The sequence below is a fragment of the Scyliorhinus canicula genome, chromosome 19 (genome assembly GCF_902713615.1).
Source record: "Scyliorhinus canicula chromosome 19, sScyCan1.1, whole genome shotgun sequence".
NCBI classification, from domain to species: Eukaryota; Metazoa; Chordata; class Chondrichthyes; order Carcharhiniformes; family Scyliorhinidae; genus Scyliorhinus; species Scyliorhinus canicula.
In genome coordinates this window covers 36,012,077-36,039,778 of record NC_052164.1, presented here as the reverse complement: position 1 = coordinate 36,039,778, position 27,702 = coordinate 36,012,077, and the positions used below count along the sequence as shown (strand labels likewise).

At 47.9% G+C, this 27,702-nt stretch overlaps 1 protein-coding gene across 1 annotated transcript; it reads right to left on the bottom strand.

Moving 5' to 3' along the window:
• Window positions 1–309: 309 nt before the first annotated feature.
• On the bottom strand, window positions 310–27,702 carry ccdc43 (coiled-coil domain containing 43). The gene is made up of 5 exons (XM_038779081.1): window positions 27,451–27,702; window positions 22,053–22,143; window positions 21,686–21,821; window positions 14,413–14,468; window positions 310–1,269 (listed from the first exon to the last, which is right to left on the bottom strand). The coding sequence occupies exons 1-5, from the start codon at window positions 27,625–27,627 to the stop codon at window positions 1,082–1,084; spliced, it is 648 nt and encodes a 215-aa protein (XP_038635009.1). The 5' UTR covers window positions 27,628–27,702; the 3' UTR covers window positions 310–1,081.

Here is a 27,702-nt window from a genome sequence, read left to right as displayed (position 1 = left end):
TTAGCATGACCAATCCACTTACCCTGCACATCTTTGGGTTGTGTGGTGAAACCTATGCAAACTCGGAGAATGTGGAAACTCCACACGAACCGTGACCCAGAGCCGAAATTGAACCTGGAACCTCAGTGCGTGAGGCAGCAGTCCTAACCCCCACGCTGCCCTTAAAAGCTGCATTTTTACAGAAAGGATGTTTTTAATTTCTGCTAAGAACAGAGAATAGGTAGTTAAAATTGTCAGTTCAAAGCTGTTCCCTTAAAAGGAACAGCTATCAATAGCTTTCCAGTGTTTTCATTTAAACAACATACTGCATTTACAAGGTGACAAATTTGCTTTAATTATGAATCACAATGAAAAATACTTTATTTTCCCAAGCATACAATCAAAGTGAATAATAGCTCAAATAAATTCAGTAGATGTTTTCAGTTTCAGTGCTAGAAAGTACATTCCTCAAAAAGCAAAATAAAAGTGATAGAAAAGCAGAATACTAATCTGAAATAAAACAGAATATGCTGGAAACATTCAGCAGTTTTGCAGTTAACATTTCCAGTCTGCCCGACACAAAAAGGTTAACTTTGTCTCTCCAAAGATGCTGCCAAATGGATGTTCTAATTTAAGTCAACAATGGTTAAAGCTGTCCAGAAATTGGCAAAAATGCCTTGAAAAGAAAAGCCGATGTTGGGTCTCCAGCAATTCTTTATTCTTCAATGTTTCAAATCTCTTCCTTCACTGAAGGTGTTCCATTGAAGTGTGTTTCAACTTGTTTCCTCTGTGCAGGTTATTTTCAATTGTTATAGACACAGCCAACTGAAACGTGATGGATTTCAAATACCTAATTAAACACTCTATGATGCACGAAAGACCTATCCAAGATTTTTACTATGTGAACTTGAACTTTCAATTTTGACAATATTTTTTAAAAGTTTGGCATTTTATGAAGGAAAAAGATTTTTCACACTTAACTAGACTCCCCACCATCCCTTCCCAAAAAAAATGTAATTGGTGTTTCACAGGTTCATATTACTTGTGGTTGTAAACTTTGCAGCTCTGAACACTCCAGTCTACTACTTTTTTTTCAAATAACCTATCGCTTTCGTTCTCCTTTCTGTGTTCTCTTCTTCTCCTTTTCTTTTCTTTCCTGTTTTGCAAGCTTGTCTTTCTCTCGCTGTAGTTTATCTTGCTCCTTCTTCTTTTGTGCATCTCCCCGAGCCTTCTCCCTTTCTGCCTTTTTTGCAACAAGAACAGCCTCAACATTTGTGTTTTTGAAAAGAGCTAAAGTGAAATTAAGGAATTATTCCAAACAAATGGTATTCTGGTAATTATCACACTTTCTCTTCATGATTAAAATTCTTCATTTGCTACTTCCTATATAAAAATTACTTTGGGATAGGAGAATTGAATGAAAACCAAATGGCAACTAAGAGATTGTCATGAGGGATAGTTTAGGTCAGTGGGCTACACAGCTGGTTTGTAATGCAGAACAAGGCCAGCCAGCAGCGTGTGTTTAATTCCCGTACCAGCTTACCCGAACAGGCGCCGGAATGTGGCCACTAGGGACTTTTCACAGTAACTTCATACTTGTGACAATTAAAGATTTATTATAAAGCAGAATGTGCATAATGAAAATCGCTTATTGTCATTAGTCGGCTTCAAATGAAGTTACTGTGAAAAGCCCCTAGTCGCTACATTCCAGCGCCTGTTTGGGAGGGTTGGACAGGAATTGAACCCGCACTGCTTGGCGTGCATGGTCTGCTTTAAAAGCCAGCTATTATAGCCCTGTGCTGAACCAGCCCCTAAGCAGAATAAAGAGACATAATAATAATCGCTTATTGTTACAAGTAGGCTTTAATTAAGTTACTGTGAAAAGTCCCTAGTCACCATATTCCAGCAGGATAAACACTCAATTTAATAATAATCGCTTATTGTCACAATTTAACCTCCATCAGAGCCAGCTTCCTGATCAGAAGCAACCTCAAATGTAATTTTCAGCTCTAATTTACTGTCTATGTAATGTCAGGTTGCATGCAAATGGTAATGGATGATGACCACACAGTACCCAATTTTCCCATCGCAATTGGTGACAGTATTATCAGAACACTCATTTTTAATCAAGTTCATGGGCACGATTCAGTTACCGCACCGAATGAATCATGCACAAGTCCCAAATTGGGCCCCACTCCGCTCTTATCACAAGTCACCCAACTTGCTCCGCCCAATCTGGATTGCGCTCTCGCTGGGCAAGATCTACATCTGCATATTGAAATGAGCCGTACCCAGACGCCGCATTCAACGGGCCTTATGACTCATTTAAATATCTGGATGCCTGATTCACCCGGCATCCAGTTCACAAATATGGATCAGATGTAACAGCACCTAGGGAGTTTCCCAGGCCATGTGAGGAGATAACTGCTGGACAGAGCACAGCCACAAAATCCTAAATGGACTTGCCATGCATGACCTGGGCAACTATCAAACCCCATTATTGCCTTAGAACTTGCTACACAATTTGATATAATTCTGCAGTTTTCTCCAAGTGATGTAGACAATAAATGGATACAGCTCCGTGAACAGATCTTCTAGACTTCAGATGCCCTGGGATACAGCAAATACAAGCATCAAGACTTTGATCAGAATGGTGAAATATCTCCCATCTTCTCAAATCAGAAGCAGCTGATGCCCTTCTTGAAAGCTGGGTGTTTCTTCTCGCCAGGCATGATCAGAGCAAACTGCAGGCACACTATATTTTGGAACTCTAGTAGCACAGAACTTGTTAACAATTTGCAGTTCTCTTCAAGTATCACAAGTCAGGAAAAAGTTCCACATGATCTCAAGGATGTCAACATAGTCAGCATCTGGGGGACTTCTGGTGGCGGCAATGAGCAGTTAAGCCGCACATTCGGCGGCTCCCGCGGAGAACGGACTTTGGGGCTCTTTTCAGGGCCCCCAACGGAGCTGTAGCGGCAAATCCCAATGGGGGAAGAGGGCAGTAGTCGACCCCAACGGTCCCATGGTCCGGACCAGGAGTGGGGCAGAGAAAAAGCCAAGAAAGTACCTCTGAAAAAACGGGGGCAGGAAGATAAAATGGCGGCCGGCGGAGACCTCGAGGAGCTGAGGAAGTGGGTCCAGGAGCAGCAGGTGACTCTGCTGCACTGCTTCCAGGAGCTGAAGTTGGAGCTGCTGGAGTCCCTGAAGGTAACTAACAGGGAACTGATGGAGACCCAGACAGCCCAGGGGGCTGCGATCCGGGAGCTGCAGCAGCAGGCCTCCGAAAGGGAGGACGAGGTCGTGGCCGTGGCAGGGAAGGTGGAGATGCACGAGGCGCTCCATAAAAGATGGCAGGAGCGGTTCGAGGAGCTGGATAACCAGTCGAGGAGGAAGAATTTGCGGATCCTGGGCCTCACGGAGGGGCTGGAGGGGTCGGACCTAGTGGCCTATGTGGTGATTATATTAACTCGCTGATGGGGGCTGGGTCCTTTCAGGGGCCCCTGGAGTTGGAGGGGGCCCACAGAATTCTGGCTAGGAGGCCCAAGCCGAACGAGCCGCCCCGGGCGGTGTTGGTGAGGTTTCATCGTTTCGTGGATCGTGAGTGTGCGCTCCGGTGGGCCAAGAAGGAGCGGAGCAGCAAGTGGGAGAACACGGAGGTGCGGATCTTCCAGGACTGGAGTGTGGAGGTGGTGAGGCGGAGGGCCGGGTTTAACCGGACAGAGGCGGTGCTCCACAGACGGAGTGTGAAGTTCGGCATGTTGCAGCCGGCGCGTCTGTGGGTCACCTATAAGGATCGGCACCATTATTTTGAGTCCCCGGAGGAGGCATGGGCCTTTGTGCAAGCCGAGAAATTGGACTCAAACTGAGGGTCTAAGATGGGGGATGTTGTATAATACTGTATTTGCATTTGCTTGGTTTAGTGTAAGAAGTGGGTTGGCCTTAGGGTGGGTGGGGTGATGTCGTACTGTTTTTTCTATATGGGTTTTCAAGCAGGGATCGGGTGGACGGGTTCGGGCAGAGGGGTAAACGGGGAGTTCGGGGAGCTGGTGGGGGGGACTGACAATGGGAGTGGCCCTGGAGGAGGCGGGGCCCAGCAGGGCGAAAGCGCGGGCTTTCTGCGGGTTTCCCGCGCTGCGAGATGGTGGGGGCGGGGCCGGGGCTGAGAAGCGCGGGTCGTTGCTGGCTGTTTTCTTTTCCCGCGCAAGAGCGGGGGGAGGGGGGACCCGTTGACGGGCACAATGGAGGAGGGGTAGTCCCGCGTGGGGAGGAGCCGACGGTAGGGCAGGAGTCGCCGGGGTCAGCAGAAGATAGCTGGCTCACGGGAGTGCTGTGGAGGGAGGGGCACGGCTAGGAGGGGTCCTAGCCTTGGGGGGGGGGGGGGGGGGGGGGGAGAAGAGTTGCCGCCGTGGGAAAGTGGGAGAGCGGGGGACGCTGGCCGGGGGTGTGCAAGGGATGGGGTATGGCTAATCGTCAGGGTAAGGTGGCAGGGATCCCTCGGATCCAGCTGATAACCTGGAATGTAAGGTGGCTGAATGGGCCGGTCAAACAGGCCCGGGGTTTTGCGCACCTGAAGGCGGATGTGGCCATGCTCCAGGAGACACACCCGAGAGTGGTGGACCAGGTTCAGCTGAGGAAGGGATGGGTGGGCCAAGTATTCCACTCCGGGCTGGATGAGAAGAGGAAGGGGGTGGCGATCCTGGTGGGGAAGAAGGTGTCGTTTGAGGCGTTAAATGTGGTGGCTGACAGTGGCGGGAGATATGTGATGGTGAGTGGCAAGCTGCAGGGGGAGCGGGTGGTGTTGGTGAATGTTTATGCCCCAAATTGGGACGATGCGGGGTTTATGCGGCGTATGTTGGGCCGCATTCAGGACCTGGAGGTGGGGGGCCTGATCATGGGGGGGGGAGGGGGGGGGGGACTTCAACACAGTACTGGATCGATCCAAGTCCCGGACGGGTAGGAGGCCGGCGGCGGCTAAGGTGCTGAGGGGCTTCATGGACCAGATGGGGGGGGTGGACCCCTGGAGGTTTGCGAGGCCAAGGGCCAGGGAATACTCGTTTTTCTCCCACGTACATAAGGCCTACTCGAGGATTGATTTTTTTTGTCCTGAGCAGGGGGTTGGTGTCGAGGGTGGAGGATGTGGAATACTCCGCTATTGCCATTTCAGATCATGCCCCGCACTGGATGGACCTCGGGCTGGGGGAAGAGAGGGACCAATGTCCGCTCTGGCGCATGGAGGTGGGGCTGCTGACAGATGAGGAGGTGGCCGAGAGGGTTCGGGGGTGTATCGAGAGGTACCTTGAGGCCAATGATAACAGGGAGGTTCGAGTGGGGACGGTCTGGGAGGCATTGAAGGCGGTGATGAGGGGGGAATTGATCTCCATCCGAACCCATAGGGAGAGGTGGGGAGCAGAGGGAGAGACAGAGACTGATAGGGGAGATGGTGAGGTGGATAGGAGATATGCGGAGGCCCCAGAGGAGGGATTGCTGGGGGAGAGGCGTAGCCTTCAGGCCAGATTTGACCTATTGACTACCAGAAAGGCGGAATCTCAGTGGAGGAAAGCACAGGGGGCGGTGTATGAATACGGGGAGAAGGCGAGCAGGATGCTGGCACACCAGCTCCGAAAGCGGGACGCAGCCAGGGAGATTGGGGGAGTGACGGATAAGGCTGGGAAGGTGGTGCGGAGGGGAGTAGATGTTAATGGGGTCTTCAGAGACTTCTATGGGGAACTGTACCGGTCGGAGCCCCCAGTGGAGGGGGGTGGAATGTGGCGCTTCTTGGACAAGCTGCGATTCCCGAGGGTGGAGGAGGAGCTGGTGGAGGGACTAGGGGCGCCGATTGAGCTGGAGGAGGTGGTCAAAGGGATAGGGAGCATGCAGTCAGGGAAGGCGCTGGGGCCGGAACGGGTTTCCGGCAGAATTTTATAAAAGGTATTTGGACCTGCTGGTCCGGACCTTTAACGACGCAAGGGAGGGGGGGGCTTTGCCCCCAACTATGTCACGGGCGCTGATTTCCTTGATCCTGAAGCGGGACAAGGACCCTCTGCAGTGCGGATCATATAGGCCGATTTCGCTGCTGAACGCCGATGCTAAGCTGCTGGCAAAGATCCTGGCCACTCGAATAGAGGATTGCGTGCCCGGGGTCATTCATGAGGACCAGACGGGGTTTGTGAAGGGAAGGCAGCTGAATACAAACATACGAAGGCGCCTCAACGTTATTATGATGCCGGCTGTGGAAGGGGAGGTGGAGATAGTGGTGGCATTAGATGCGGAGAAGGTCTTCGATAGGGTTGAGTGGGAGTATTTGTGGGAGGTGTTGGAGAGGTTTGGGGAGGGGCTTATCCGGTGGGTGAGGCTGCTCTACGAGGCCCCGATGGCGAGTGTAGCCACAAATAGGAGGAGGTCGTAGTACTTTCGGCTTTACCAGGGGACTAGACAGGGGTGCCCCCTGTCCCCCTTGCTCTTCGCGTTGGCAATTGAGCCCCTGGCCATGGCATTGAGGGAGTCAGGGAACTGGAGGAGCCTGGTGCGGGGTGGGGAGGAGCATCGAGTGTCGCTGTACGCGGACGACCTGTTGCTGTATGTGGCGGACCCGGTGGGGGGGATGCCGGAGGTGATGAGGATTCTTAGTGAATTCGGGGTTTTCTCGGGGTATAAGTTGAACTTGGGCAAGAGTGAGGTGTTTGTGGTACATCGGGGGGATCAAGAGGAGGGGATTGGTAGTCTCCCATTGAAGCAGGCAGGGAAGAGCTTCAGGTACCTAGGGGTCCAGGTGGCGGGGAGCTGGGGGGCCCTGCACAAGCTCAACCTCACAAGGTTGGTGGAGCAGATGGAGGAGGAGTTTAAGAGGTGGGATACGTTACCGCTGTCACTGGCGGGGAGGGTGCAGTCCGCTAAGATGACGGTGCTCCCGAGGTTTTTGTTCCTGTTCCAGTGCCTTCCCATCCTTATCCCGAAGGCCTTTTTTAGGAGGGTCAACAGGAGTATCACGGGATTTGTGTGGGCGCATGGGACTCTGAGGGTTAGAAGAGTTTTCCTGGAACGAGGCAGGGATCGGAGGGGGGCTGGCGTTGCCCAACCTCTGTGGGTACTATTGGGCTGCCAACACAGCGATGGTGCGTAAGTGGGTAATGGACGAGGAGGCGGCATCTTGTGTGGGCACGAGCTTGGAGGCGCTAGTAACGGCGCCATTGCCGCTCCCTCCAACGAGGTATACCACGAGCCCGGTGGTGGCGGCTACCCTCAAAATTTGGGGGCAATGGAGACGGCACAGGGGAGAAATGGGGGGCTCGATGGAAGCCCCGATACGGGGGAACCATTGGTTTGTCCCAGGGAGCATTGATGGCGGATTTCTGGGCTGGCACAGGGCAGGGGTTAGGAAGTTGAGGGACCTGTTTGTGGAGGGGAGGTTCGCGAGCTTGGGGGAGTTAGAGGGGAAGTTTGGGCTCCCCCCGGGGAACATGTTTCGGTACATGCAGGTTAGGGCGTTTGCCAGGCAGCAGATGGAGGGGTTCCCCTTGTTGCTCCCACGTGGGGTACGGGACAGGATGCTCTCAGGGGTGTGGGTTGGAGGAGGGAGGATTTCGGACATATACCGAGTAATGCAGGAGGTAGACGAGGCCTCGGTGGAGGAACTGAAGGGTAAATGGGAAGAGGAGCTGGGTGAGGAGATTGAGGAGGGGACGTGGGCGGATGCCCTGGAGAGAGTGAATTCCTCCTCTTCCTGTGCGAGGCTTAGCCTCATACAGTTCAAGGTGCTGCATAGGGCCCACATGACTGGGTCGAGGATGAGTAGGTTTTTCGGGGGCGAGGACAGGTGTGCTTGGTGCTCGGGGAGCCCAGCGAATCACGCCCATATGTTTTGGGCGTGCCCAGCGTTGGGGGAGTTTTGGAAGGGAGTAGCAAGGACGGTGTCGAGGGTGGTGGGATCCAGTGTCGAGCCAGGCTGGGGACTCGCAATTTTTGGGGTGGCAGTGGAGCCGGGAGTGCAGGAGGCGATAGAGGCCGGTGTTCTGGCCTTTGCGTCCCTAGTAGCCCGGCGGAGGATCTTGCTCCAATGGAAGGATGCGAGGTCCCCAAGCGTGGAGGCCTGGATCTCGGATATGGCGGGGTTCATTAAATTGGAGAGGGTGAAATTTGCCCTGAGAAGATCAGTACAAGGGTTTTTCAGGCGGTGGCAGCCTTTCTTGGACTTCCTGGCGGAACGGTAGGGAAATAGGCCGACAGCAGCAGCAACCCGGGGGGGGGGGGGGTTGGATTGGCGGGAGGGAGAACTGTGTACATGGGTCTGTGGGATGTGGCGGGTGCTATCTCTTTCCCTTTTGTTGTTTGGGGGATCTTTTAGTTTTTTTTTTCTTTTTCCTTTTGTTTGAAGTTGCTCTTGAAGTTGGGGGGGGTATTGTTCTTGGGGTGTTGTTTGTTAATAGAGTTAAGATGTTTATATTTTGTAAAAATTCCAATAAATTTTTTTTTTTTAAAAAGTCAGCATCTAACAACGTAAAGTATCTAAAAAATATATGCAGCAATCAAGGATTAAGTCTTCCCTCAATCAGTGGAAAGATCCTCACAAGGGTCCAATTAAATAATCTACTAGACAGCCTCATGGATGATGCCCTCCCAGAATCACTGTGGTTTTAGGGCCATCTGTTTGACAGCTGATGTGGTATTTGTAACAAGACAACTACAAGAAAACATCAGGAGCTATATATGCTGCTCACAGACCAACTAAAGCTTCTGACAGTGAGTCAACCTGATCTATGGCCCTTCTTGTCTGAGTTAAGGAGCAGTATTCTCTGTTGCGCTGGCAGTGCACCCATGCCCAGGGATTTCCCAACAGTGTGGTGCTACCCACAATATATCATAGAATTTACAGTGCAGAAGGAGGCCATTCGGCCCATCGAGTCTGCACCGGCTCCTGGAAAGAGCACCCTACCCAAGGTTAACAGCTCCACCCTATCCCCACAACCCAGTAACCCCACTCAACACTAAGGGACACTAAGGGCAATTTATCATGGCCAATCCACGTAACCTGCACATCTTTGGACTTTGGGAGGAAACCGGAGCACCCGGAGGAAACCAAACGCACACACGGGGAGGATGTGCAGACTCCACATAGACAGTGACCCAAGCCGGAATCGAACCTGGGACCCTGAAGCTGTGAAGTTATTGTGCTGTCCACAATGCCACCGTGCTGCCCTTCAATAGGAAACCACATTGGCCGGCTGGCGAGGTGGAGAGTCCTGCTGCAGGCGGGGGCGTGCCACTCCAAAAACTGGTGTGGCGGGACAGAGAATCCCGTCCAAGATATCTGAACGTTTGTCTTAAATCCTGCATCTACTGTACGGTTGCTTGGTTGGGCACGTTTGTGTATGTGGTAAGATGTTAGATGTTTTTGGAATAACCAGTAACAAAAAGCAAGGCTGTGTTGGGCTCCCTTTGCTCCAGTGCTTAAGGAAGCCACCAAAGACATATCTGCAAGCATCAACATTAGATTCCATTCAGAGAAGCTCTTCTATCCATTCTGTGTGTTTCCAAAGTTAGAGGCAGTAATCAGTTTCTATTATATAGATGACTGCCTGAGCTGCTCACAAGAAAGACATCTAGACCATGGCAAACAAATTTGAGTGCTGCCAAAAACGTTACGTCTCCAAATCAGTGGGCTGAATTCTTCCGCGCTGCCCACCGCACGAACACCACAGGCGATCTTCCAGCCTCGTTACAATTACGCTCAAGCGTAGCGGGAGGCGCCACAAACTGGGACCCGTGGCAGCTGCCAAACAGTCTGCGATGCAACCAGCCTGCTTCCGTAGGCGAATTTGGAATCTTGCTGAAGCCTGGCGAGAAACCATTTAAGGCCAATTGCCATACAATTAACGAGAGCCACATGCCATCCAACTGCCTCCTGTCATTCACCGACCTCCCAGCAAGTGCTTACGCTGGCGCCAATTGGTACTCCGTTTTGAAAACGTGAACCTGACAAAAAGGCTTCTGTGGCGAGCCGAGCAGGGGACAGGCAAAAAGACCAGGATGCTGGCTGGCCTTGCCACCTCAGTGTTCGGTGTGGGAGCCTCCACAGAGGTGGGCCGCCATGGAGGGTGGGGGGGCAATAGCTCGCAGCACCACCATACCAACCCTTGGACCCCAACCCCAAGCGTCTGCCCCACCAATCACCCATAAACCACACCGACAGGTCTCTGGCTGCGTGGCTGAAGGCAATCACCAATAGGGATTTGGCAATTGTGGTTAAGTGAGCACTTGACACATGCCAAGTGGGTTCCCGTGGATAAGCAGGAGATGTAGCTTGTGGGAGTCATTGCCTAGCATTCCAATCAAGCCTTGATGCCTGGATACTGTGTGGGGACAACACCACACACAGCAGCCAACATCCAAACATGCAGGGGATGGGACACAGCCCCCAGGAGACAACCACGGCCAGACGGTGGGTTGGTGCCATGGGGAGATGGGTTGCCTGGAGAGACAGGCAAAGAGTCAACCCGCATTGCGAAAAAAAGTGGCAGAGGCATCATAATGTTTGTGCAAAGAGTTGTTTAATGTGCTGTCAATACCCCATTTCTAATAGTGCCACCCCTCCCCCCCCCCAGTTCCAACCCCATCCCCTACCCCAGTGCCTTCAGTGATGCTCAACGTGCTTGGCCTTCCTAGATCTACCACTACGTCTTGGTGTTTCCCCAGGAAGCATATCTGAGGCGGGGGCAGCCAGCTGCTTACCTCGTCCCGTGGCCTTCAATGTCCCTGGCCGTTTCCTCTGGGGCTGGAGGGCCCGGTTTATTTGGCGGCACATGCAGAACCGTGCCACCCTGTCCCGTGTCCTGACCCCAGACGCGGCCTTATCAGATGGGTGGAACTCGGGCGTGCTGGTGGCCACCCTCGCCGCCCCATAGTGTTCTCCTCGGAGTTAGGGGAGGGGACTGCCCAGGTTCGGCCTACAGAAGAATGGACATGTGGCCAATGGGAGGCATGGGTCAGTCTGTAAGGCAATCACAACTCACATTTGACAGGTCCTCCGATGGGGCCCAGTGGTTCCTCACCTCTGCGGCATCCGCCAGCCTCTGCGTGGGTGACCGCCCTGTTCTCGGCCACACCAGTCACCTCCAGGGCCCACTCCACGAAGGAGGTAAGGACTCTCAGGTCTGATACCCCACCGTCAATCTGGGCCCTCTCCCGCCGATTATGGGAGAGCTTTTCCTGAGGGGACACAGAGAGGGCATTGTTAGCCACATGCGTGGTTCAGTTATGGATGGGGGGGGTTGAAGAGGTGAGTAGAGGGAATGCTGAAGGGGGATGGAGGGAAGGTTGGGGTCTACTCACTCTGGCTGCCTGGTATGGGTCATTGACCTTCTTCCGACACTGGAGGTCAGTCCTCCTTGTCACACTGCACGAGCTGACTGATGTCGCCTCCCCAGGTCAGCATCCTCGAATATTGGGGCCGGTCTCCTCGGCACCATTGTTGTGAACTGGCTGGGGTTGGCTGAGCAAATGCAGCCGAAGTGCTGCTCCACCTTGTTAGCGGGGGACTGGCGAGCACGGTGCCGGAGAATCAGCTGGCGAGACGGCATTCAGGGCGGGAAGCCCGTGAGGCCTCGTGAAGTGGAACCATTAACATTGAATAGTGTTGCCAGCCTCATGCTGGGAAACATGCGGCAATTCCCGTTCGCTACAGCATAGAACATAGAACAGTACAGCACAGAACAGGCCCTTCGGCCCTCGATGTTGTGCCGAGCAATGATCACCCTACTTAAACCCACGTAACCCGTATACCCGTAACCCAACAATCCCCCCATTAACCTTACACTACGGGCAATTTAGCATGGCCAATCCACCTAACCCGCACATCTTTGGACTAGCACTTCGAGATTTTTTCCAGAGAATCACACCCTTGATCACTCCAGTTTCAAGACTGTAGAAAAATTCTCATAACCTTCGCCTTCCAAAGATACCACACTACAGATGAAGATATCTGTGCACATATCCAAAAGCAAGTGTGACATCCCTGCCCATTTAGGGCAGCACAAGTGGATAGCACTGTGACTTCACAGCTCCATGGTCCCCGGTTCGATTCCTTGCTGGGTCACTGTCTGTGTGGAGTCTGCACGTTCTCCCCATGTCTGCATGGGTTTCCTCCGGGTGCTCCGGTTTCCTCCCACAGTCCAAACACGTGCAGGTTATGTGGATTGGCCGTGCTAAATTGCCCTTGTGTCCAAAAAAGGGTAGATGGGGTTATTGGGTTACGGAGATAGGGTGGAAGTGAGGGCTTAGGTGGGTCGGTGCACTCGATGGGTCCGAATGGCCTCCTTCTGCACTGCATGTTCCATGTTCGATCATGTCCTGAAGTTGCATGGTATTCCACCGAAGCTAAAATCAAACTCTACCAGGCCATTATCCTTACCACCCTGCTGTTTGGCACAGAATCCTGTGTCTGTTGTAGGCTCAAAGCTCTTGAACGCTTCCTCCAATGACAGCAAAGGTCCACCATGAGAATTGGTTCTCCATCATGCTTAGCTCAACAACCATTCTTCAGAAGGATGAGAAGGTCATGTCTCCGTTTAGCTGTTATGGGGCTGTTTAGCACAGGGCTAAATCGCTGGCTTTGAAAGCAGACCAAGCAGGCCAGCAGCACGGTTCGATTCCCGTAACAGCCTCCCCGAACAGACACCGGAATGTGGCGACTAGGGGCTTTTCACAGTAACTTCATTTGAAGCCTACTCGTGACAATAAGCAATTTTCATTTCATTTCCCGCATCAAGGTGGTCAGTGCAAACAATACAAGGGCATCCCTAAAAACAAAACCCTACAAACGTCTGCATTACAGATCACTTCTCTTGTGAAAACACAACAGCCAAATGGCCCACGTGGAGGCAAGCACTGCACGAAACCCACAATGGGGGTCACCATTGATCAGAAACTGAACTGGACTACCCATATTAATACTGTGGCTAACAGAGCAGGTCAGAGGCTGGGAATCCTACGGCGAGTCACTCATCTCCTGACCCTCAAAGCCTGTCCACCATCTACAAAGCACAAGTGAGAGGTGTAATGGACCATTTTCCACTTGCCTAGATGAGTGCAACTCCAACGACACTCATGAAGCCCAACACCACCCAGAACAAAGCAGCCCGCTCGATTGCTACCCCTTCCACAAACATTCATACCTTCCACCACCAATGAACATTGGCAGCCGTGTATACCATCTGCAAGATGCACTGCAGTAACTAGCCAAGGTTCCTTAGACAGCACCTTCCAAACCCACGACCACTACCACCCAGGACAACAGCAGCAGGTACATGGAAACCTAACCAGCTGGAGGTTTCCCGTGTTCCCCTCCAAGTCACTCACCATCCTAACTGTCGCTGGGGCAAAATCCTGGAAACCCCTCCCTCACAGCACTGGGTGTACCTACATCTCAAGGACTGCAGCAGTTCAAGAAGGCAACTCACCACCATCTTCTGAAGGGCAAACAGGGATGGGCAATAAATGCTGGCCTAACCAACAATGCCCACATTTCTTAACATACTGCTTAAGAATGCTCTCCTGTTCACATTTCAGAAATGTCTCCGCCTTTAACATTACCAATGCCCCATTCAATATTGAAATGAAGTCTCCCATTATCACAACTCCATAACTCATCACCTTTCAGTAATGTCCATACAAATCTGCTCCTCTTATCTCTTTCCCACTGTTTGGTGGCCTATAAAATATCAAGTATAATGTTACTTTTTCTGCAACAGTGCAATATAGAAATTAGCATGCAATAATAGTGCCAACCTTTTTTAATTAAATAATCTTTTTAGGACTAACAAAGCCAGAAAGACTCCAGATTACTCCATACAGTACATATAATTGTGTAGCTCTGACTTTTACAAATGCAAATAAGATAAAGACCTTCAAAACCAACTTTTTTAAAAATTCATTATTATATATTAACTGCTTTCATTTTAACCTGACTCTTGTAAGATTGAGAATAATCTAGGGTGTATTACTATTGAAGCAATGCACAGGATATAGCCTATCATCAGCAACAAGAAAAATAATCCAAAATGTAGGCTACTTCACTTATTATAGTTACAAGCGTTGAGCTGAGAACATGCTAATGAATGTTTATGATCCATTACAAAACTTATTACAGCCTGGAAATACCAAATGCATTTTTTGTGACTAAACACATTTTAAAGATGAATTTAACTTAGTAATTGTAAACCCTTCAAGTGGCTATTCAATAAATGCAGGCAACAATAAAACTGGTACCCTACACAACTTTCACTAATTCATGCAATTAATTTTAACCAAAACCTACAATAGGCAATATAATTTTAGATATTGCATAGTTTTTCAGTGATGAAGCTGTGACTGTAAGAATGACTAAATTAACTCTAGCTGTCCATAAAGACCAAACAAAATTCATTGGATAAAGGATACATTTATCACTGTCAAAGTTAAACGATCCACTTGTTGCACGGGCTTCTTCATCTTCAGTGCTCAAGTTAAAGAAACTAAAAGTTTAAGCTGTGAGTAACAAATAATATCAACATACGATTAGCTGTTGGATGACTGTTGATTTGGTCACATCGCTGTTTCAAATATATATAACCAAACATATGCTGAGAGGTGTTTCCCCTGTGAGAGTCTCGAACCAGAGGGCATAATCTCAGAGTAAAGGGTCACCCACTTAAGACAGAAATGAGGAGAGATGTTCTCTCTCAGGATAATGATTCTGTGAAATTATTTAGCGTAGAGGTTGGGTGGTTAAGTGTGTTCAAGGTGGAGATAGACAGATGGTGGAGTTGAGGATTATCATATCAGCGATGCTCTAATTGAATGGCAGAGCAGACTCAATGGGACGAATGGTCTATTTCTGCTCCTGTGTTTGATGGTCAAACTGCATTTGAACTAATAACAAGGTTCATTTAGCAGACCCACCCTTGTTCTCCATCTTTCCATATTCCAGACTACGTAGGATTTTTTTTTTCTACTTCCACAGTTTTTGTTTTTAACAGCAGGGATTAACTGACAGCGTATCATTTAATCATTCCCAAAGAAAGTAACTTCAAGAAGATTGTTGCAAAAAGAAAATAAACAGACCAGACAAGTAACTAAGTGAATTAATTTACAGTCCATTCACTGCTGGGAAATGGGGTAAAAATCAACTGTAGTAGAAAGAAATGTTCCATGTACTGTTACGTTTGGTCACATCAATCCATTTCCAAGTAGATTTAAGCCAACAGAAATTGACCCAGAATTTAGCAATGTTGGAGATATGTAAGCTTGTATTTATTGTCCATCCTCAGTTCACCAGAGATATTAAAAGTCAATCACAGTGTGTGACTGGAATCACAGTAGGAGAATATTTACTTAATTGACCATCAGGGAAGATGATCAAGGGTCATGGGGAGGTTGGAAGTCTCAGTGCGGGCAGGATATGGAGACACTGGTTGGATGCCTTGACAAGCAGGACGATGCAAGGCTGGATTGTTGTTTGGTAGATCAGAGTATTGGTAGAGGCAAAACTCAGGGGCCCTGTGGGAGCTTTTTCAACCAAGACCTGGATCTAGGAGATAGGTGTGAAGGCACTTAACTCCTGGGTCGACCAAGTCATTGCACCGATGAAGCTGCTAACTTCCCCAAAGCTTAGGAAATCCAGTCAACCAGAGAAAGTTGTAAAGCTAAATGACAATGAAACAATGAAATGGATACCTGATAAGTGAGAGGTGATTCATTTTGGTAGAAAAAATTTGAATGCGGATTACAGGGTCAACGGCAGGGTTCTGAGGAATGTGGAGGAACAGAGAGATCTTGGGGTTCACGTCCACAGATCTCTGAAGGTTGCCACTCAAGTGGATAGAGCAGTAAAGGCGACTTATAGTGTGTTCGCGTTTATTAACAGGGGGCTTGAGTTTAAGAGCCGTGGGGTTATGCTGCAACTATACATGACCCTGGTGAGACCACATTTGGAGTATTGTGTGCAATTCTGGTCACCTCATTGTAGGAAGGATGTGGAAGCATTGGAAAGGGTGCAAAGGAGATTTACCAGGATGCTGCCTGGTTTGCAGGATAGGTCTTATGAGGAAAGGTTGATGGAGCTAGGGCTTTTCTCTTTGGAGCAGAGGAGGATGAGAGGCGACTTAATAGAGGTTTATAAGATGATGAGGGAGATAGATAGAGTGGACGTTCAGAGACTATTTCCTCGGGTGGATGTAGCTGTTACAAGGGGGCATAACTATAAGATTCAGGGTGGGAGATATAGGAGGGATGTCCGAGGTAGGTCCTTTACTCAGTGGTTAGGGTGTGGAATGGACTGCCTGCAGAGTCGGACACTTTAAGAACTTTCAAGCGGTTACTGGATAGGCACATGGAGCACACCAGAATGACAGGGAGTGGGATAGCTTGATCTTGGTTTCGGACAATGCTCGGCACATCATCAAGGGCCGAAGGGCCTGTTCTGTGCTGTTCTATGTTCTATATGTGGAAAAAGTTATGTTCCTACCAAAAAGGAAACAAGATATGGGTTTGGCATTGTTGCTTTCTACAAGAAGTAAAATCAAGTAAAGAATTATAGCGATGAAGATTTGGACCATCTGTGAGTGTTGGATGAAAGGTACAAAAAGAACGACCTGTTCGATGCCCATGAGAAATGGTCAGATTTTAATATATTTCAGAAAACAGATTGTCATTCCATAGAAATATATATCATGAACTTTTAACAGACTGCAAAAAGGATTGACAAAATTCAATTCGGGGATCCCTGGATCAATACCAACATTGAAATTGTTGGAACATGCCAAGTTATCACATATGGCTGGCTACTGGTTCTCACTCATGCTTGGTTTTGGAGGGCGAGGCCCTGTTGGATCAAATGTTTGGTGCCTTGAAAGATATCCTGGGTAAACAATTATTTCCTTCAGCCTCTTGTGGAACAAATGGGACACTACGCCGTGACACAAATAATGTAGAAGACCCATTAGTTTAGAATGGTCCACATACTGGACACAGGCATCAATACAATGGCAAGATTAGACAGGCAGAATGAGACAGAAAGCACCTTTAGCTATTACAGCAGATGATAACATTAGAACAGTAATACTAGGTGAATGAACCCCAGGAATGCCCAAAGAACAGGTAATAAGAATATCAGATTCTGAGTAGCACATAGAAGTAAATGAAGCACCTTGTACTTCAAATGCTCATGTGTTTTCTGATGAAGGTCCAGATGAACAGAATACAGGAGATCAAGGGCTATAGAATAGTAATGTCACTGATCGTGCCACACATGACAGTGCCATCATACTCAAAGGTCAATCACCCTAAGTGGATTCTTGGGTGGTGTATGTCCAGAATGGTCCAATGAATTTGACAATTGTGAGAAATGCAGGAAAAATGACTGCAGAGTTTAAATATTGGTTGTGCAAGATGATGGCCAAGATGCACGGTCCACAGATGGCAGAATAGGACGAAAACGTGGAGAGCAAGAAAGAATAGTGCAGGCTCTGATAGTTGGTCTGGAAGGGACTCTTGCATTAGAACCCTATCACAAGCCGAAGAAAAGCTCTGACAGCGCAAGAGAGGGAGATTTCACAGTAATACTCCTGACAGATATGAAAGTGCAATTAGAGGCCCTAATTGGAATAGATTAGACAATGAAATAAAGGTCATGGAACACTCTGGGAAAAAAACTATAAACAAAAGATTTGATGATTGTTAAAGTTTGATTGTTGCCAATTAACTTTAACGCTAAACAAATAAGAGATGCTAAACAAGGAGAATTTGATAAAGAATTGAGTTTATGCCGAGGTACCAAATAAGAGGCAACTAGCTTTGTCACCACTGAAAATGCCCTTGCAGATGGGACCTCGAAGGCTAAAGTGAAGCATGGGAATTTGAAGAGCAACTGGGTGGTACAGATGTTAGATTGAACTCTCGCCGAGCTACGAAAGTCATCTTAAATCATTTTAGCTCTTTTAAACCCCAGGATCCGCAACAGCAACCTACAGAGAAGGAGGAAATTGGGGGGGCCTGGCCATTCCAAATGTACTATTCTACCACTGGGCAGCTACCACAGAAAAATTACGAGGATGGATCAAAGAGCCGGGAGCGGAATGGGTAATAATAATAATCTTAATTAGTGTCAAAAGTAGGCTTACATTAACACTGCAATGAAGTTACTCTGAAAATCCCCAAGTTGCCACACTCCGGCTCCCGTCCGGGCACATTGAGGGAGAATTCAGAATGTCCAATTCACCCAACAAGCACGTCTTTCGGGACTTGTGGGAGGAAACCAGAGCTCCAGAGGAAACCCACGGAAACACGGGGAAAACGTGCAGACTCCGCACAGACAGTGACCCAAGCCGGGAATCGAACCTGGATCCCTAGCACTGTGAAGCAACAGTGCTAACGTCTGCACTACCATGCTGGATAGTTTCCAGACTTAAAACCCTCCCATCAACCTTCATCAGTTATTTTAGATTTAAAATCAGCCGGCATATTGCCTCGCTTGGAGGGTATTACTAAAGGAATTACATTTTCATGACAACCAAGAAATATTTGTGGAATTCAATTTCAAACATTACTATGGTGTGATTTGAACTTGTGGCCAATCAGCCCGATATAACAATTAAGCTACTGTATCTATGCTTACGGGAGCAGATGGCTGTCTGAAGTTGTGAGAGCTGTATGAAAATTCTAATACTACACCACATTATTAAGAAACTTGGCGGATACATTAGCTAGAAGAATTAGTCATCGACTCAACCTTAACTAGAATCCCAGATATACCAGGTCACAATTCTCAACTTGTTTTTAAACAAATAGAAATTTCAAAGTGCTATCCATAACAATTCCCCCAATGTTTCATTTTCTACAATTTCAATTGTGTTATAATACATCAATTGGATGTTGAGGCTGTTCATTGGAGGTGTATAACCTATAAGATCAAACTCATAAAAAAGTGTGCTAAATTAAGCTTTAATTGTCTCTCCTTTACTGTCTGGCTGTCTAATTACAGATCAGAGTAAGCCATTATATGTAACATATTTCTAAAAGGCCCTTGATAAGGAACCATATAATAGACTCCTGAATAAAGTTTAAAAATGTAGAGTCAGGAACAAAACATCAAAAGACATTCATAAACTTACAGAATACATGTGCAATTGGTGAGAGAACCTCAATATAGGGAAGTGCAAATTAAATGGGTTTTAGTAGGAAGAATAAGGAAGCGACAGACCCCTGAATGTGACTGCACTCACTGGTTCTATTCTTATCTAATCTTAGCCAGAGTATCACTGACAATAAACTCCTCTTCCAGCACCAGAGCCCCAAAGAACTATCCTTGGCCCCTCCAATTTCTCAGCTATACACTATCCCTCAGTGACATCCTAAAGCACAGCACAGACTTTTCACATGTATTGATGACACCCAATTCTACCTCCCCAAACCTCCCTCTTGCACATTTGCCAAATTATCAGATTACATATCTGAGCAAAGACTTTCACCAATTAAATATTGGGAAGACCCTGCTCCAAACTCCATTTGCCAGATGACAACTCCATCTCTCTCTCTGACAACCAGAGGCTCAGTCAAGACTATTCAGAACCCTGGCGTTATATTAGATCCAGAGATGAGATATGAAGCTTTCATCTACATCAATAACAAGACTTCCTATTTCCACCTTTGTGACTATGCCACTATCTCAGCTTCTGTGTCACTCAGACCCTCATTCATTTGGCCTCTAAACTTGACTATTCCAACACACTTCTGGTTGGCCTCCCACATGCTATCTGCCTTAAATGATGCCACCCTAAACACTGCTGCCTCTGTCCTTAGTCACACTCAGTCCCATTCACCAATCACCCTGGCCTCACTGGCCTACATTAGCTCTCAGCCAAGCAATGCTTCTATTTAAAAATTCTCATTCTTGTATTCAAATCTCTCTCTGGCTTCCCCCATGTAGTTTCCTCCAATCCCAAAACCCTCCAAGAATCGACTCCAATCCCAAACCCTCCAAGAATCGACATCAGAGCTCATCTAATTCTGGCCACTGAACCATTTAATTGCTCAACCATTGGTGATCACATCATCAGTTGCCATGTGGCCAAGCTCTAGAATTCCCTCCCTAAATCACTCTGCCTCTCTTCCTTCCTTTTACATACTCTGTAAAATCTCTGACCAAATTTTGGCAATCTGCCCTAATATCACCTTGTGTGGCTCGAAGTCTAAGTTTGTTTTATAATGCTGCAAAACACCCTGGGACATGTGTTAACGGCACAATATAAATAGAAGTTTAGTTGGAAAGTAAGTGGCTAAATGGGTTAATGCAACAGAGGGATCAGAGAGTTCAGATACATTATGAAAAACAAAACAATACAGGTTAATTAAAACTTTTTTTTTACAACAGCAAACAAAGCATTTTGGTTCATTTCTAGCGATAGGATCAGAGGAAGAGGAGACAAGGAGAGGTTCAATCAGTGGCACGAACCAGTTCAGCCATATGGGCTGTTTCTGCGCTGTGGATAATTTGTAGATATCTATTATTAGGCTACATGACAAAAAAATACTAAAAAAGCAGGAAGAGAATAAAGTTGTATTTATATGGTACCTTTAACATAGAAAACTGGGATGCGCAAAGAGGCCAGAACTGGAGAATTCAGAGATCTTAGTAGGGTTGTGGGGGGCAAGTTAGAATTAGGAAAGGATGAACTGATAGAGGAATTTGAATAAAAGGTTTAACAATTAAGTATTACTAGACTAGGCGCCAATGTAGGTCAGCAAACATGGGTGGTGCGCGCATGCATGAGACTTGGAGAAAATTAGGATACAAGCAGCAGAGTTTGGGAAAATCTCAGGTCTGAGGGTGAAAGATGGGACGCAAGCCGTGAGGTTGCGAACAATCCAATTTAGCCTCTCAGTGAGGACGAGCAGGATGGTGTTTGTAACTAAGGAATGGACTTTGTGGAGAGGATCAGAAAATCTCTTTGGTCTTCCTAATATTAATTTGGAGCAAATTTCTGTTCATCCAATACTGGATTGTGGACAAGCAGCACAGCAAATGGAGGGCATGAGACAGGTAGAGCTGGCTTGTCTGCGATGTGTGGACCCTGAGGTTGTGAGATCACATATTCTATTTGTGCCAAAGTGTTCAGCAATCAATAGATTATTTATGAACTTTAATCACTTTTGCTTTCTAGGCAACGCAGCTGCCAATTTGCAACAAACTGCAAAAGAATCAATGCCAAAAAATTTACTTTAATGGTGTCAATTGGAAGAGGCAGATTCACCAGGAATAGAAAGACATTAATTTTGAGGCCTGCTTTTTAAAATACAAAAATATTAGTTGTTTTGCAATACATTATTTCTGATCATAGCACTTTCTCTCCCTCATATTTGTAGGAAAGATTATTACTGCAGTACTATTACTACCTACAAAATGTTTTATTATTAATACTTACTAATCTTCCTTCTTTTCAAAGTGTCTTTGATATATTTCTGTACTTTTAAAGTGAAAACAAAGGTCTCCCATTATTCAGCGGTTCAGTTAAACATGCCCCTTCAGTCATTGAATATCATGAATATTTATTGCTTTTTTGCAGGAGGGGGAGAATAGAAAAGAGCAAGACTAGGCTTTCAAATCGATATCAGGAAAGCTATTCCACTGAATAGATCTTAATTCTTCTTCCCAAGAAAGCAATACCAGAAAGGATATTCTTCCTCATCAGTTATATTTGCATACTGTGCAAGAACTGCAGCTTTCCTAGATTTCTCCTCTTCTGAAGCATCTTTTTGTTTCACAACAATTTGAGCCTGTTTCTCAATCATACTCGCAATGGCATGTACTTCATCTTAAAAATATAGATGGAAGAAATCTGGTTAGATATTACATTTTATACAAACGAAGCAAAGATTTTTCTTTCTCATATTATCTTTACAGCAATTTTAACATTTGTATGAACTAACAGAAATATCCTAGTTATGATGTGTACTCACCCAATGTATTGACTTCATGCATTTAAAATATGCAAAACAAAAACCAACAGCAATTATTGGACATCTGAGATTATCTTGATCTTTACCTTCAACATTTTTTTCTTGTGAGAGATTGTTTGTGGTTTCAGACCACTTTTGAATTATTTCTTTGCAAATGATTGCCAATGAATCTTCATCCTGAAAGAAATAGCAGAATTGCAGATTTAATACAGCATGCTGCACAGGAAACATTAGCAAATTCAAGACTAAATTCAGACTCATGTACATGGTTTTATTTTATGAGCAAAGACTGTGGGCTTTGATTCTGTCATGCCTGTGCTTCATAATTAGACCATCCCTAGCTAGGCTATTCCAGTACAATATCATGTGTAAAACTGCCCAAATATGTCCTGTCCACAAAAAAAAAGGATACATCCAACCCAGCCAATTACCACAACAGCAAGCTCCCAATCATCAGAAAAGTGACAAAAGGGGTCCATCAAGCAGTGCTTACGAATTAATGAGCTGTTCACCAATGCAGAGTTTGGGTACCATTAGGACCACTCGGTTGCGGACCTTATGACAGACTTGTTCAAAAGAAGACAACAGAAGCTGAATTGTAGGCATGAGATGATAGTGACTGCCCTTGACATCAAAGTCAATCATCTCAGCCCCTGTGCATCACAACAGAAGATTCTCAGCTTTTTCAGGTAGTTTCAAACAGCATCTTGGGCCCAACCATATTCAGTTGTTTCATCAATGACCTTACATCTATTATAGGATCAGAGGTGCAGCTGTTCACAGAATGCAGTTTGACTTGCAGTCCCTCAAAACAAAGTAGTCAATACCACATGCAGCAAGACCGGAACTGCATTCCCTTGGCCAATAACGTGTACATCAAAAGTGCTAGAGAACAATTATCTTCAGCACTCAAAAGCATAACCACCAGTTCTTGATATGCAATTGCATTACCATTAAGTCCCCCACTCTCCTCTTACCTACACGAGTGCAGCTCCAATAACATCCAGATCTCTGAGACGCCAGAGGTGAGTTTAAGAGTGAGAAGCAATTGTTGGAGATAACACCCGAGGAAGAAACCTTGCTCCGAAAGCTAGTGATTCAAAACAAACTTGTTGGACTTTAACCTAGTGTTGTAAGATTTCTTACTAGAGATATTACGCCATTGATTAGACATGAAAGGGTGGAAGCCACGGCAGTTCCATTGAGCTGGACATCAAATGAGTGGCACTAAAAGGAGGCTAGTATGGTAGAATCATTGAAGGTTGCAGAAATTGATGAAAACAATAATGCATGCAGCCTCACAGGATGCCCCTTGGAACATTGTTTTGATGCTGTGACAGGGAATAAAGCCAGGAAAGATGCAGGGGGTGTGGAGGGGGGGGGGGGGGGGGGGGGGACGGGACTTGGGTTTTAGGAAGGAATTCTGCGGGGGATCGGTGGCAGAGGCAGGAGCGGCTGGGGTCAGCAGGAGGCAGCTGACTTACAGGAGTGCAATGGGGGGGGGGGGGGGGGGGGGGGGGTACTGGGCTGTTGCTGTATTGACCGAGGGGGAGCTAGAGTTAATAGGGAGAGTCGGGGCAGATTTCAACACGGTACTGGACCCAGCAATGGATCGGTCTAGGTCCAGGTCAGGTAAGAGGCCAGCTGCGGCCAAGGTCCTGAGGGGGTTTATGGATCAGATGCGGGGAGTGGATCCGTGGAGGTTTGCTAGGCCAAGGGCGAGGGAGTTCTCCTTCTCTTCCCACGTGCACAAGGCCTATTCTCAGATAGACTTTTTTGTGGTGAGCAGGGTACTGATCCCGAGAGTAGAGGGGACGGAGTACTCGGCCATCGCGCTTGTGGCACTTGGACGTGGGATTATTGGCGGATGAGGAGGTCTGTGGGCGGATCCGTGGGTGTAATCCGGAGCCTCCAAACGGAGTTTGACTTGTTGACAACGGGGAAAGCTGAGTCCCAGTGGAGGAAGGTACAAGGAGCAGCGTTTGAATATGGGGAGAAGGCGAGTCGGATGCTGGTACATCAGCTGCGGAAGAAGGAGACGGCTAGGGGAATCAGGGACAAGGGAGGGAATACGGTGCGGAGTCCAGTCAGAATAAATGAGGTCTTTATGGACTTTTATGAGAACGTGTACAAATCCAAGCCCCCGGAGAGGGGGGAGATGGACCAATTGAGGTTTGCGAGGGTGGGGGACGAGCAGGTAGAGGGGTTGGGGCCCCGATTGGGATGGAGGAGCTTGTTAAGGGGTTGGGGAGTATGCAGACAGGCAAGGCCCCGGGACCGGATGGGTTCCCGATTGAATTTTACAGGAAGTTTTCGGAACTGTTGGCTCCGTTGCTGTTGAGAACTTTTAAAGAGGCGAGAGAAAAAGGAAGTCTTCCCCCGACGATGTCGAGAGCTCTGATCTCGCTTATTCTCAAGCGGGACAAAGACCCGCTGCAGTGTGGCTCGTATAGGCCAATTTCACTCCTTAATGTGGATGCCAAGTTCTTGGCGAAGGACCTGGCTACTAAGATTGAGGATTTTGTCCCGGGAGTGATACATGAGGATCAGACGGGATTTGTGATGGGCAGGCAGTTGCATGCAAATGTGCGGAGGCTTCTGAATGTGATCATGATGCCCTCAGAGAGAGAGTGTGAGAGAGAGAGAGAGAGAGAGAGAGTGTGAGAGAGTGTGAGAGAGTGTGAGAGAGTGTGAGAGAGAGTGAGAGAGAGTGAGAGAGAGTGAGCGAGAGTGAGCGAGAGAGAGAGAGAGAGAGAGAGAGAGAGAGAGAGAGAGAGAGACGGGGGGTGCAGAGGTGGTGGTGGCTATGGATGCGGAGAAGGCCTTTGACCGGGTGGAGTGAGAGTACCTGTGGGAGGTGCTGGGTAGGTTTGGGTTTGGAGAGGGGTTCATAGGTTGGGTTAAATTGTTATACCAGGCCCTGGTGGCAAGTGTATCGACGAACCGGTTGAGGTCAGAGTACTTTAGACTATATCGTGGAACAAGGCAGGGGTGCCCTCTGTCCCCCCTGCTGTTTGCTTTGGCGATTGAGCCATTAGCCATGGCGCTGAGGGAATCTAGAAGTTGGAGGGGTTTGGTTCGGCGGGAGGGGAAGAGAGGAGCACCGCATCTCACTATATGCGGATGATTTGCTTTTATATATCATAGACCCGGTGGAGGGGATGGGGGAGGTTATGCACAACCTCAGGGAGTTTGGAGACTTCTCGGGGTGTAAGCTTAATGTTGGGAAGAGCGAGCTCTTTGTGGTGCATGCGCGGGGCCAGGAAAAGAGATTGGAGGAGCTGCCGCTCAAGATGGTGGAGAGGCGTTTTCGGTATTTGGGTATTCAGGTGGCCAAGAGCTTGGGGGTCTTGCATAGGCTCAATCTGGCACAGCTGGTGGACCAGATGGAGGAGGACTTTAAGAGGTGGGACATGCTTCCACTCTCCCTAGCGGGTAGGGTGCAGTCTGTCAAGATGACGGTCCTCCTTAGGTTTTTGATCGTGTTTCAGTGCCTGCCCATCCTCAGCCCTAAGGCCTTTTTCAAGCGTGTCAGCAAGAGCATCATGGGATTTGTGTGGGCCAATAAGACCCCAAAGGTTAAAAGACTGTTCTTGGAGTGCAGTCGGGGGGGCCTGGTGACTGCACCGTTGCCGCTTCTGCCGACGCGGTATACCACGAGCCCGGTGGTGACGGCAACGCTGAAGATTTGGGGGCAATGGATGCGGCACAGGAGGGAGACGGGGGCCTAAATCTGGTCCCCAATACGGAATAACCATAGGTTTGCCCCGGGCAAGATAGATGGTGGGTTCCGAAGCTGGCATTGGGTGGGAATTAGAAGGCTGGGGGATCTATTCATTGACGGGACTTTTGCCAGCTTAAAGGCACTGGAGGAGAAATTCAGGCTACCCATGGGAAATGCCTTCAGGTACATGCAGGTTCGGGCGTTTGTCAGGAAGCAGGGAGGAGAATTTCAATTGCTGCCTGCCCGAAGGATACAGGACAGGGTAATTTATGGTGTGTGGGTCAGAGAGGGTAAGATCTCAGAGATATACCAGGAGCTGCAGGAGGCGGAGAAAGCCTCGGTGGAGGGGTTGAAGGGCAAATGGGAGGAGGAGCTGGGTGAGGAGCTGGATGAGGGCCTGTGGGCTGACGCCCTGGGCAGGGTCAATTCCTCCTCATCTTGCGCCAGGATCAGCCTGATCCAGTTTAAAGTGTTATACAGGGGCGAGGATGAGTAAGTTTTTTGGGGTGGAGGACAGATGCGAGGGGTGTTCGGGAAGCCCAGCAAACCACGCTCATATGTTCTGGGTGTGCCCGGCGCTTGCGGAGTTCTGGAAGGGCTTTGCAAAGGTCATATCCAAGGTCCTGGACACTCGAGTAGAACCGAGCTCGGGGAGAGCGATATTTGGGGTATCAGAGGATCCGGGAGTGCAGGAGTCGAAAGAGGCCGGAGTTCTGGCCTTTGCCTCCTTGGTAGCCCAGAGAAGGCTCTTGCTAGTGTGGAGGGACGTGAAGCCCCCAGTGTGGAGGCTTGGAATAATGACATGGCAGGGTTTCTTAGGTTGCAGAAGATAAAGTTTGCCTTGCGAGGGTCCTTGCAGGGGTTCTCCGGGCAGTGGCAACTGTTCCTTGACTTTCTCACGGAACATTAGGTGGAGGCCAATAGCAGCAGCAACCCGGGGGGGGGGGGGGCTGATTTCTTTTTCTTGATGAAAGGGGCGCTCGCCCTATTTTGTTGTCATTACTGTAGTTGGGTGTTAATTTGTTAAACTGTTTATCGTTTAGAGGGTTAAGTTGTTCTGTTTGGTTGGCATGCTGTCCTTTTCTCTTTGTATTATTTTCCTTTTTGGAGTGTTCTGTAAAGATTTTTGGAAAACTTTGAATAAATACATTTTTAAAAAAAGAAAGAGAAGGGTGTAGTACCCAAGAACGGGGAGCCATTTACAAAATAATGTGGCATTGACCAGGAAGTGAAATTGATGGTCAGTAGCCTAATGGAAATGGTATCAGCGGAGCAGCAAGTCAAATAAAATTAAACGTCAATAAATTCAATGGGCGAAGATAGAATATTGTTTCCCTGTTACATAGAAATGTAGAAAATAGGAGAAGTAGACAATTCGGCCCATGGAGTCTGCTCCATTATTCAACGTGATCTAGGCTGATCCTCTTATCTCAACGTCATACACTTCCCATACCACTTGACACGTTATTTGTCTGGAAATATATGTACTTCTTAAGTACTGTTCTGATCCAAACATGGGTAAGAACTACGTGAGGGAAAATGGCTAAATTTAGTCTGGTGAATCAGAATTAGCCACGTCCTATCAAGTTACAACAAACGTTTCAAATTACCGAACTCCAAACAGATACGTTGCCCGACTTTACCGCGAGGGATATGTAAAAGGAATCAGCATCACTATAAAGTGGACAAAGTCTGTGTGTTATCGGACAGCGAGGATCCCTCTCAGGCTGAATTCACACGTCCATGGAAAGCAAACTCACCATGAATGCCGACAATATGGCTTGGAGAGCCTCAGATTTTTCTTCTTCGCTCTCCTCTTCCCGCAGGATTCCGTCGATGTACGAGCCGTAAACATCCTCATCTATCTCCAACTCCGCCAACCGTTTACTGAGCCACGCTCCAAACCCCGCCGCCACCTCTCCACTGGGCGCCGCCATCTTGTATGAGGGGGGGAGGGCGGCGGCTTGGGTCCTGTCAGAGTTGCGGACTGCCCGCCGAGGTGCCTGACAACT